At 49.5% G+C, this 11,731-nt stretch overlaps 1 protein-coding gene across 1 annotated transcript; it reads right to left on the reverse strand.

The window, feature by feature from the left end:
* Nucleotides 1-1,741: 1,741 nt before the first annotated feature.
* LOC119407148 (leucine--tRNA ligase, cytoplasmic) lies at nucleotides 1,742-5,586 on the reverse strand. The gene has a single exon (XM_037674012.2). It carries the CDS (start codon nucleotides 5,376-5,378, stop codon nucleotides 1,800-1,802), a length of 3,579 nt encoding a protein of 1,192 aa, XP_037529940.1. The 5' UTR covers nucleotides 5,379-5,586; the 3' UTR covers nucleotides 1,742-1,799.
* Between the last annotated feature and the right edge of the window lie 6,145 nt (nucleotides 5,587-11,731).

An 11,731-nucleotide genomic window follows, 5' to 3' on the forward strand; every position in this document is an offset into this window, starting at 1 on the left:
ATCTAATTACGTGATGCCAGCAAGCAGAAAAAGAGTTCCACACTCACCCTCATGGCTACAAGTGGCCCTGATTAACACTCCCAGGTTTAAATGCACTGATATACCAATAACGTGGACGGGAGAACGACCACCGCCGTAGCTCAAATGGTAGAGCAATAGACGCATTATTCAAAGGTTGCAGGTTCGGTCCCTGCCGACGGCAAGATATCATTTCGTTCACTCTCATTTCTTCACATTTATATCTACTACAAATAACATCCCCTATACTTTCCTTGGCTCGATTGTCTGTTCTCATTACTGTACGGTTAGTCATGCCACACTTCTTCGTAGAACAAACTCAATTATCCACTCAAATAGCATCCACTAGTTATCTGCTGATGGCAACCATTCCCAAAAAATACAAAAAGTATTTCTGCCGAAACACCACATCGAGCGTCTTGTTCAACACGGTACTGCCACCTCCAAACTGTCTGTGTGTAGCAAAATATTTCATGTTTGAAATTAGTTTGAAGTGGACCGAAGACACGGACAAAAGGAAGTGGACAGGACAACACTGTCCTGTCCGCTTCCTTTTGTCCAAGTCTTCGGTCCATTTCAAATTAATTTCAAACATGAACATCTACCAACTTGCCGAACTCGCCATCCAACTTGTTGCAAAATATTTCACCCAGAAGCAATATATGAGAACGTTAGGCAACAAGAACGTCTAATTTGCCATTAACGCAGTGTTCGTTGTCTCTTTAGAGCCACTAGTGCACAGAAATGGCAAAGGTAAGTCACATGTACAAATGTACGTGCCGTGTCACAAGGGGTTATACATTATCCTCTGCAAAGGTAAAGGAATGCAACGCTGCTTACTAAAGAAGGCACAGTTTCACTGCAAGGGCAAAGCGACTAATGTGAGAGAAACAAATTGCAATAGTGTACAAAGTGTCGCTAGTAGCGAACTCCTTTAGCATTCGATCTGGCGTAACTCAACAAAACACTGGTGTAAGTGAATGTGGTCACTGCAGCAAGCAAAGCAACCTTCTTGCTGTCCATCGCGTCAACACAAACTACAAAGCATGCACAAAAGTGTGAGCTGTTTGCTGATCTCTCTCAAGACTGGAGGCACATGCAACTGCACCCAGCCAATCAAAGTACATTTAAACCTCATTATCACAGTCACATTTGACACGAAAATAACCTCGCTATATCCGAAAATTCGCTATAAGTGTATATTCAAATTACTGTATCTATTACCAAGGCTATTTTTCCTTTACTTCGTTATAATGGATAATTTGTTATATCGAGGTGTGGGTGTACCAAGTTCCTGCTGGAGCGACGCAGCCCCCAGGAACCCCCTACCACCTATGGGTCTTTTGTGCGACGAAAGACGGCCAGCGCGTTTCCTCTGCCGGAGTTGCGATTGTCCGCAGCCCTCATCCATTGAACATATCATGTGCAGGGCAATGTTATCGATTTGGACATTATACAGAACTTCACGGCAAAGGCAAAAATGTGCCTGGAGTGTCCATGTAATTGCCATCTCTCTTTTAACAATGTCACATCACCAGCACTACATGAATAAATCTGGACCTGTGTCATTTACTTATCAATACCAAAATTAACGAAGACCTGCCTTTTATCTACATGCTTTATCTTTACAGCAGCCTCATATGGTCCCATTACAGCACGGTACGGTCACATAAACCACTAAACGATGTGCTTCCCTCTGGAGTGATCACTTAATGCTCATAAGTGTGCGCAGAAACCACTTTATTAAATAGTTCTGGGGGTACTGTCTCACAACAGCTGCATCAAACTTGAGGCACAACAATGTACGACATTTGGCTTCCCACATTCACTCTAGTACCGTCCAGTTCAACCTCTACGCCACTCTTGTCCGCCTTGATGCGAAAGATGGCCGCGTCGGGGACGACAACCTTGCCAGTCTCCTCGCAACCGAGGGTGGGAATCTTCCGCGGCCCCATTGTGGGGTCTTCGTACCTGAGGAGCTTCACGGCGACGCCGTCGAAACTGACATGGCCACCCATCCTGCCCAACCGCGCCAACACCTTGGCTGCGCTGTCTCCATCGAGCACGGGAACCTGAACCTCGAAGCAGCCGGATGACTGCTGCTGGTTAATGCAGCACACGTTGACGAAGGTGTCACTGCAGAAGACTGCACGCGGCTGTCCGGGGCAGCACTCTTCCCGAATGACCTCCTCGGCCGTCGGGTCGTCGCTGAACTTGACCTCGATGTCGTCAACTTCCAGCGTGTTGAGGATGTACCTCGAGTTCTCCAGGAGCACCTCCCACTCGTCGAAGTCGAGGGTCACGTTGAGAGCGCCGATTCCGAGCTTCTCGACCTTCTCACGCACTGCCTGCGCGAACGGCATCACCTTCTTCATGTGCTTCTTCAGCTCGGGCTTGTCCTTGAGCTCCGCCGAGACGACCTTGTTGTCTGGAAGACCGTTGTGCTTCTGCAAGAGCTGCTTGAGCGTGGTCAGGATCGTCAGCTGCCACGGAGGGAAGGTCTTGGCCACCCAGATTGTTGCGCGAACCATCTGGGGTCCCGGAGGGTGCATCGAGAGGTCTTTCTTCTTGCTGCACTTGCTTCCAGCGCTTCGAAACGCCTTCAATCGCAGCCTGAACTCGTGCACGGAGTCCATCAGATACTGCGAAGACTTCAAGAGAGTTTCATCGGGCGGAGCAACGACGGGCCACCTGGTGTGCATAATGCTCTCCTTCTTCCCAAGCATGGACCACACGTGCTCACAGATGTGCGGGCATATAGGGCTCAGGATGACGGCCTGTGTCTTAATGAACTTCAAGACGAGGTCTCTGTGCATCCCTCTCAGTACACACAGCTCGCGATACTTGTCTCTGGCAGCCTGGAATTCGAAAAAGCCGGTCCTTAAAGCTTCTTTGAACATCATTTGGTCGTAGTGTTCCTTGGTTGTCAAGACCCCGTGGCTCATGTCGGCTTCGAAAGCTCGGTCCACGTAACTGTCCGTCGGACCTGTTCGCAGCGAGGGCAGCGAGGCAAGCATTTCCTTCACCCACTCGAGGAACGTGTACAGACGCAAGATTCCGGCATCCGCCATCGTCTCAACGAAATTTGCATCTTCGATGCCGTCGCCAGCGTCAGCAAGGGCAAGCCGCATTCCGTCGGCCGAAAACTTGTCCAATGCGTCTGCAAGGGTGAGGAAGTTTCCCGTAGATTTAGACATCTTCTCCGAGTTGAGCAACAGATGGCCGTTAGCTCGCATGCCGAGAACCCACTTCTCGGGGTTTTCGGGCCACATGGCACAGTGGTTAAATATGCAGTAGGACAGGTGGTTAGGTATCAAGTCCTTGCCAGAGCAGCGCAGATCCATGGGATACCAGAATTCAAACTCCTTCTTCATGGCATTGAGGGCGTCCTTCTTCTGAAGTTTAGTCTTACTGGCAACGTTGAGGAATACGTAGTCCCAGGCTTCAGGTGTCATGTCTTCCGGCTTGATAAAATACGGAGGACAAGCTGATCCACCCATGAGGTCGCCACCTTGGAGGTAGTGAGCAACCGTGTAGTAGGCCATGTAGATTGTGGAGTCGGACAGCGACTCTATCAGCCATGATTCGTCCCACGGTAGCTTAGTTCCGAGACCGTAGGTTCTCGAGCACGCATGCTCGCAGAGCCAGTCCAGGGTGGCCTGAAAGTTCTTGCGAACTTCCTCGGAGTACGTTTCCATCTTGGACAAAGCAGTTCTCGCCATGTCCTTCCACTTGGGGTCGCCGTAGTCGAGGTACCACTGATCACACAGTGCCACAACACACTCGTCACCCGAGCGTGCAATCACCTTCTTCTCGGGCTCCATGTACACGACGGCTTTGCCATCATCGACCATACCCTTCTGGATGTCCTTCTTGACGTCTTGAATCTTTTTTCCTTTGTACGGTCCGACCAACAGCACACCTTCGTAAAAACCTTTGAGATAGATCTTCTCCTTGGCTTCCTGAAGCTTGTCGCGATCGTTCTGACTTTGAATTTTCAGCTCGTCGCAGACCGCAACGGCCGAGAGTGAGCCGTAGCCCGGCACCTCTACGATGGGAACTGGATCGAACGGCAGTACCATGCTGTCGGCGACGCTGTACTTTTGCCTCAGAGGTTCCTTGTTCTTCAGGTCCCGCAAGGTAGCATAGTCGTCCGGCGAATCCGAAGGCACTGACGTCACCACCCCGGTTCCCTTGTCTTCCTTGATGTTGAGCATGGGAAGCGTGTAAATGATCTTGTGGCAGGTGAGCGGCGAGGACAACCCGAGACCGATCAGGTCCTGGCCCTTGAGGTTGAGGAGGACCTTAACCTTTCCGGCGTCGGCTGTGAAGCCCTGGTAGCTCATGTTGAGAGCAGCCCGGTACGTGCAAACGAACACGTCCCCGTTCTTGAGCTCGAATGCTATGTAATCCATGTCAGGTCGAACCCAGCAGTTGGTCTGCCCGTACATCGTCTCCGGCCGGAGTGTGGCTGCGACTAAGAACAAGTTGCGTCCTTGCATCGTCTTCAGCGCTGGCGGCAGCGGTTCGACCGCCTTCATCTTGACCAGAAGGTACTCCTGGGGGCCCACACCTTCTCCGGCACTCCTGTCGTGGTCCATGCAGGGCTGGTTGACCTTGGGCGAAAAGATGGTGTAACGCTTGCCGAACTTGATGCGCTGCCTCTCCTTGAGCCGGAGGAACTGCCAACGGACGAACGAGTCGTAGTACGGGTTCACGTCCGTCGTGACGAAGGAACGCCTCCAGTCCGCCTTGAGGCCCATCCTCTTGAGGTCCTCCCGGATTATGGGCGGGAAGTAGTGCAGCCAGTAGCCGGCGTCGGCGAACTTCGCGATTTCGTCGTCCCCGAGTCCCAGCGACTGCATGATCTGCCACTGGTACTTGGCCGCTACCGTCTTGGCGGCCGCCTTGCTCTTCTTTCCTTTCGCCTTGCTCTTGAACGCGGCCTCCGCCGCGTCGCCGGCGGCGTCTTTGGAGCCCTCGTCGCCAGCGTCGGCGTCGTCCTCCGGAAAGACGGGCGGGCAGCCGTACTCCTCCATCTCGCGCGCAAGTTTGTCGGCGCACGCCTTGATCGGCATTCCCGTCGCGTGGAAACCGAACGGAAAGAGGCATTTCTTGCCCAGAAGACGCTGGTAGCCGACGGCGAACTCGCACTTTGATAGCGAGAACGAATGACCCAGGTGTAGACGCCCGTTCACGTACGGGTAGGGAAACGTGACGAAAAACTTGCCGTCACCTTGATCACCGCCCGCGTCCACCTCGAACACTTTCTCGGCCTCCCATTTCGCCTGCACGCTCGCCTCGATCTCTTGAAGTGCTCGTACTTTGAAAGTTCCTTTCCTTTCGCTGGATGATGCCATGCTGCCGCTGTTCCTCGCAACCGGTTCCGAAAGTTAGCACGCGGTAAACACTCGCGGCCGCGCACCGAGGGAACAAAAGAATATTTCACTGGCGTTTACGGTACGCTAATCGCTTACTTTCATTCAACATATGACAACGCGTCCGGCTGGCCCACGTGGAAGGCCAGCGAAACTCTTGACAATGCGCATAAGCAAGAAAATCAACATAAAAACAAAAGCACTACGCGAAGGAAAAAGGGAAGCGGAAGCAGTGAAATCAGAAACCGAAAACTACATTTATGGGGCAGTGTATTGCTTGAAGGTTTGTTATTTTAACTTCAATGCTCGTTTTAGTAACTTTGTACATATTTTACATCCACTTGTACCCTTCTGTTACACAAAAATGCTAAATGTTTGCAAAAATATAAAAGACGTGTTAGTTAGTATATTTGTATGTTAACTAATATACTAAGTTAGTATATGAACTTTATGACGTGTTCTAGGCAAAAATAAAATGAAAAAATAGCGGCACGACGTCACGTTTCTACTTTGCCGTCCTGTTACAGTGAACTAGAATATCTTTGTAGTGGCAAAAGCGAGGAGCTTCTCGTGAGGCTCAAAAAGCTGCCGCCGCCGGTGGCGCTGCAGTAGCTACCGCGAGGTGCTGCTGCGACGAAACGAGTATTGCATGGTACAACGCCGCAAACTTTTCTTTTTTCTACTGATGCATCGCTTGTGAAAACCATTTAGTTGCCGGATGACAGTTTCAGCACTGCCGAAGGCTTTTTATTTTGTTCTTCTCAGCAAAGTGAACTACAGGATTAATTTACCGGTCGGTTGTGGTGGTTGGTTGCAAAACTTTATTGAGGTACTGCAAGGCGCACGTCAGCGTGGTTCACTTTAAAACTTGAAAACAATATATTTACATGATTTTTTCCCTGTTACTTGCGCAAAAGAAACCATGTACAAATCACGCACTTTATTTATGAATGAAATAGTACTTATGAAAGAACATGCTGTTGCGAATAGCCACAAAGTGTGTGATGATTTGACAAATCAAATAACTTTAACGCAATAGCGTTAAAGAGCTCGTTTCGCAGAAATTCCGATGTCAGCGGCGGCGACTTTGGCCGCGTGAAAAATTCGAGGCAGATGAAAATAAAGAAAAGAGCCAGAGGGCGTTCGCGCTTTGGCTTTCCTTGCGGCACAGTTTAGGTCTCTTTAGCGTGCGTTCCATTTTTTTTCATTCAGGTTCTGAGCAATGTCTTCATAAGTGTCTCTACTCATTGCACCTGCACAAAGCATACAATGCAAAGTCTATTACTTGAAAAATATTTCTTGCTTCAAGAAGGGAATTTTTCCGTACTTCTCAGTACCATTAAAATAGCAGTTTGCCACAATGTCAATCTGCTGATCTAAGGTGAAGCTCATCACTTTCTCATGAAAAATACCAAAAGGCTCCTTTCTTGTGCGTGTCGTGGCAAACACCAGGACATCCAGGTTTGATGTGATAAGCTTCTTCCACAGCCTTGGAACATATGGTGAGTGTAGATGTAGATCCTGTACAGCTGGCTCACACCCACTCAGGGGGATTGGCCAAGAATCGGGTAGCTTAGAAAAAATTATTTAAAAACTAGTAATGAGAATAATTTCCTATTTTGTTTAACAGAAAGATTTTTTACAAGTTAATTTTGTGAGAATAATAATTTCAAAAAAAAAAAGGAAAAAGGTGGGTGGCATCAATTTTCATCGAATAAGAAATACATAAATATAGAAAAGAATCTTGCTGTACTTTGCTTCTGGTTAACTATGGAACTTCTGAACTGTGGTTATTGTTTAAATCTTTTTGACTGTTCTATGAACTCTTGCATGGCCTCGCATACTTTCCCGCTGCTGAGCCCAAGGGTAATTGCACCTAGAGATAGTAAATTTGAGGTTCTCAACTCTAATCCCATTATGCGTAACGGCGTTTCCAGAGATGTCTTTCGTAATGTAGAAAACTTCTGACATGAGATCAGAAAGTGTTCTATTGTTTCCTCTTCCCTACAATAAGAACAGAGGGGTGATGGTGCCAAACCAGCTCTATATAAATAAAAATTTAATGATGGGATTCGGCAACGCAACTTCGTAATTATAACTTCTAGATCTCTGTTATGACATGTTGAACTTTTCCAGGGTGTCATTAGATGATTAAAGTCCGGGGAATTTCTTAGAGCTGATATACTGAATTCTTGCATTATCATTTGCCTCCGAAATCTAGCCGCTACTATAAAAGCGTCTAACGCCGCTTTCGCTAATGTATCAGCTGTTTCATTTAGAAATAGACCTCTATGCCCAGGTAACGAACGTACGTTAAACGAACGTACGTTAAACGAACGTACGTTAAATGCTCAGGTGTTAGGGATTTGAACTCTTTCAATGTTTTCATATCACCGGATGCCGTGAGCGCACTGCACACTGATAAAGAGTCCGTTATTATTACTGCGGAATTTATTGATGTCGGCAGTTTACGAAGGGCCAAGACTATCGCTAAGTGGGCCAGGGCCTGCAGATCACCTGGTACGAGAGAATTCACTTCGTCGTTTTCGAAGGCCCTCGCGTTCGGCTCGAAATTTTGGTCTTCGACCAAGCTCGCTTCCTGCTCATCGCGGCGAGACAACCGTACTTTCTCGGCCGATTCAGACGAGCGAACACCGCGACGGTTTCTCTACGGTCTTGGCTTCACAAGTACTTTTGAAAGGTATGCAGGTAGGTCGGGTAAGAGCGTTGGCACCGCACCTGCTGCAAGAGCACGCCCGCCCGGGGGATTCGCACTTCGTTACCGCTGATAACATGATAACATTTCGCGCACCGCAGATGTCTCGGCTAGAGGTTTGTCCTTCCGTTTGAGGTTGCGCTCCCAATCCTTCCGGCGGTCTTCCTATTTTGGCACCGAAAACAACGAAATGTTTCGTCCGTTTTCTACGCCCGGGGTAGCCTGTACGGCAACCCGGAGTGAAGCAATGCGTGTCCGGCTATCTCTACTTATCCAATAGTATAAAGGGAGCCTAATTGACTCCGAGTGCACAAAATATGATTAAAAAAAAAGAATCACCGCAACGCAAGTATGCACTACAGCGGCCACTCGCGGGTCGAGCTGCGCCAAGCAGACCTTTGCTATATATTCTAGGCACTATACCTTTGCACGTGTTGCGTCTCGTTTTCTCCTCGGGCTAGCGACAGCAGCGCCACACGCGGCAGCAGCTTTTTTGATCACAGCGGCTCCCACGGGTGCCCGCTTCGCTCTTGCCACTACAAACCTTCTAGAACACTGTAGTCCTGTCTACCTCAATAACACTTCATAAATAGCTTCCGCAACGTGCAACTGGAAAAACAATTGCCTCAAAGATTTCTACTTTTCTTTAATCCGGAGATCTTTTCAAAAAGTTCGTGGTAACATGGTGATATACTCACGGTTTTACACTTGATTAGACTTGGCGATAAGTACCGAAGCTTGACGTCATGACACTTTCCGCGCTATCGCTGCCGCCCCATGCAACCATAGAGATGCATGCAACAAGCAGAACAATGGCCTCAAGATCTGCAACGATGTAGACAAGGCGGGAGTTTCGACTTCGGACATCACCTAATGTTCTGCGATTCGTACGCATTGACTTCCTTCTAATGCTGTTCAGCTATGTATCCGGCACATGCGTGTTTTCTACGTAAACCAGCCCAGGAAATTAATGGCGCCATGTGTCACACCGGACGATACGAGTCACGAAATGCGATCTTTAGGTTGAGTTTAGGCGAGAACTAGGGTATGTGGGGTGCGCTAAAATTCATGTATTTCCCACTTCGGAAACAATGCGCCGCATATATTTCATACTATGATTGTTATAGTATGAAACCCTGTTCTATGCGCTAAAAATCAACGTGTATTCCGTTACCAAGCCGGTTTTCTTCTCGGCAACTTGCGCGTTTGGGAGTGTGCATGCAGCTGACTGCGACACTTGTCAGGAGCTTCCTGAAGTTTTCAGCGTGCCGTCCAGTTTCACTGTTCATATGTGTATCAGGATGCCATATCCCACAATTAAGTCGACGGGCCGTCCAGTGGATTTCGGCTGCCCTCGAAAAGCAGCGCCCGAGCGAAAGCGCCAGGTGCTCGCCACCACCCCAGCACAGGGGCCGGCGCGGTTGCCAGAAGAAGGCGGGAGTAGCGAGGGCTGCTCGCCGAGTAGAGGACGTCACGCCGAGGTGATGTGTGGCCGCATCGCGATGACCCTCCCCTCGCGGGGCTAGGATAGTCGTCCGCCGGATAATCAAATAAAGTCTTTTTCACTCACTTCACTCTGCCCACTCCGACAGCACATTTTTGTTTTCCGGCATTCGCGTCATATGTGTACGTCATATGATGATACCATCGGTGACGTCATCGCGTGACGATTTTTTGCATGTTGACGCCGCCGCCGATGGTCCCTTTTCGCGTTTGATGAGGCATCTGAGGCGCCCTGCAAAGCTTTTCCAAGTAACCATCGAATGGCTTCATGCAAAGAGTTTATTACGAATCGAACGCCGCAAAAAATTTTAAAATCCGTCAAGTACGAGCGGAGAGATTTTTCGCACGCTGTAATTGCTTTTTCTGTTCTCTCGTCCCAACGAGAGCGCTGGAAGCTAAGCAGGGAGTGATGGCACGAGGGAAAGAAGTTACGTCACGCGCGCGTCCATGACCTGAGCACTTTTTATTAGGAGCGAAGCTTCTTAGGCCCGCAAGCCGCCGTCGAAGCTCCCTTCTCCTTGAGCGGTTTGGTTCTAGCGCACCAGAAATTCGAGGTTAAAAGAAATAAGCTCTTTGCACAACTGGTTATAATGGTCGTCACTTTCACCACCTTTATCGTGGATTGTGAAATGACAACCATCATTGCAGCGCACTACGGGCGCTTTGTTGAAGGTAGTAGCAAACGCTCTCCCCACCCGGCGCCGGGGCAAAAAGACAATGAAACGCTGCGCGCGTCGAACGCCACGCGCGGTGTTCTGTCGCCGCCGTCGAAGCTACCCGTCGGATCACTACTCGGGCCCCTCTCCCACCTGTCTCCGTCGCCCTGCGCTGCGCGAGCCGCACACTCACTCACTCACTCAGTCGTTCCCGCCACAGAGCGCAGCATCTCTCCCCACCCTACTTCCTTCATGAAGCCAGCAGCGAGATCATGGCGCATAGTCGTAATTGCGTCACATTTCTAAGGAGCTTACTCGCTCATCAGTTGTATTTGTACACGGGACAACTGCTAGTATTTTTTTTCTTTATTCGTACGCGCGGCTTCAGTGTGATCGCGAGCGAGTGCGCAGACACGTGGCGGCATCCCGCGGCGACCACTGTAACTATGCATCTCACGATGCTCAAATCAGTAAATTTGGGTATATGGTGCGGTCATTTGGGTATATGACATCATTTGTAGAAAGAAGATGAGAATGATTTCTTGCTGACTTTGAGAATTAATTGTGAATTTCAGGCCGCCTGCTTAGGATGACAAATTTCAACCCCCCCCCCCCCCCCCTCTCGAATCGAAAACGAGCTCTTCAATGTATATGCAAAAAATGAAAATGCAGCGATGACGCGATTCTCGCCAAGGCTTGCCAAATTGGTCCCCAGCTTTCCGGGGTGAAGGCACATATGTGCCTTCACCCCGGAATGCGTATGCAGCCAAAACTGCGCATTAAGAAATGACGTGAAAAGTACTGAGTACTGAGCAAAATTGGCGCTCCCCCTCTGGATGAGTAGAGAAGGAGGGGGGGGAGGCTCTCACCCTGCCCCTCTCGATCGTGCTTGGAAAATCGATGAACCTAGCCTTGAAAGACACGTACACGTCGTGTCCCCTCGTGCGTACGCAAGTACACTGTACCTATGCAGCCCACGACAATCAACCAACCGGTTGTGATGGCGGCGATGGTTGTCTTACTGTACATAATCGTCCACTGAGATAACTGATATTTATTCTCCAACCAAAGTTACGAAGACACGTAAAAACCCGACGTTTCGGAACCAGCTCGGTTCCTTCCTCAGGGGGGACTGCGGCGGCTTGGCAGCGGCCTCTTTAAGGCACTCTCGCGGCGGTTAACGACCCCACGCATTACCGAGGAGCGTAGCCCATGCGCATACACCGGGGGGAGAGTTCCGAGTGAACGGTTGATATTTTGAGTGGTCCTCTGTATATGCCACGACTCCAGTAGTAACCTCCTCCTCCACTTGGTTTCACTTTCGAGGATGGCGGTTCCGTTGAAGTCTATTCTGTGGTCAAACGTCTCTGCGTGCTCGGCGACGGCGCTGCGTTCTTTGTTGAGTTTACGGACGTCGTTGACGTGTTGCCTAATCCGTTCGGGGAAGTTTTTGGTCTCGC

Source organism: Rhipicephalus sanguineus, chromosome 10, assembly GCF_013339695.2.
Source record: "Rhipicephalus sanguineus isolate Rsan-2018 chromosome 10, BIME_Rsan_1.4, whole genome shotgun sequence".
Lineage (NCBI taxonomy): Eukaryota > Metazoa > Arthropoda > Arachnida > Ixodida > Ixodidae > Rhipicephalus > Rhipicephalus sanguineus.

What these genes read in the sequence shown, in the direction of transcription:
- LOC119407148 (XM_037674012.2), bottom strand. Translation starts at nt 5,378, where the DNA reads ATGGCATCATCCAGCGAAAGGAAAGGAACTTTCAAAGTACGAGCACTT.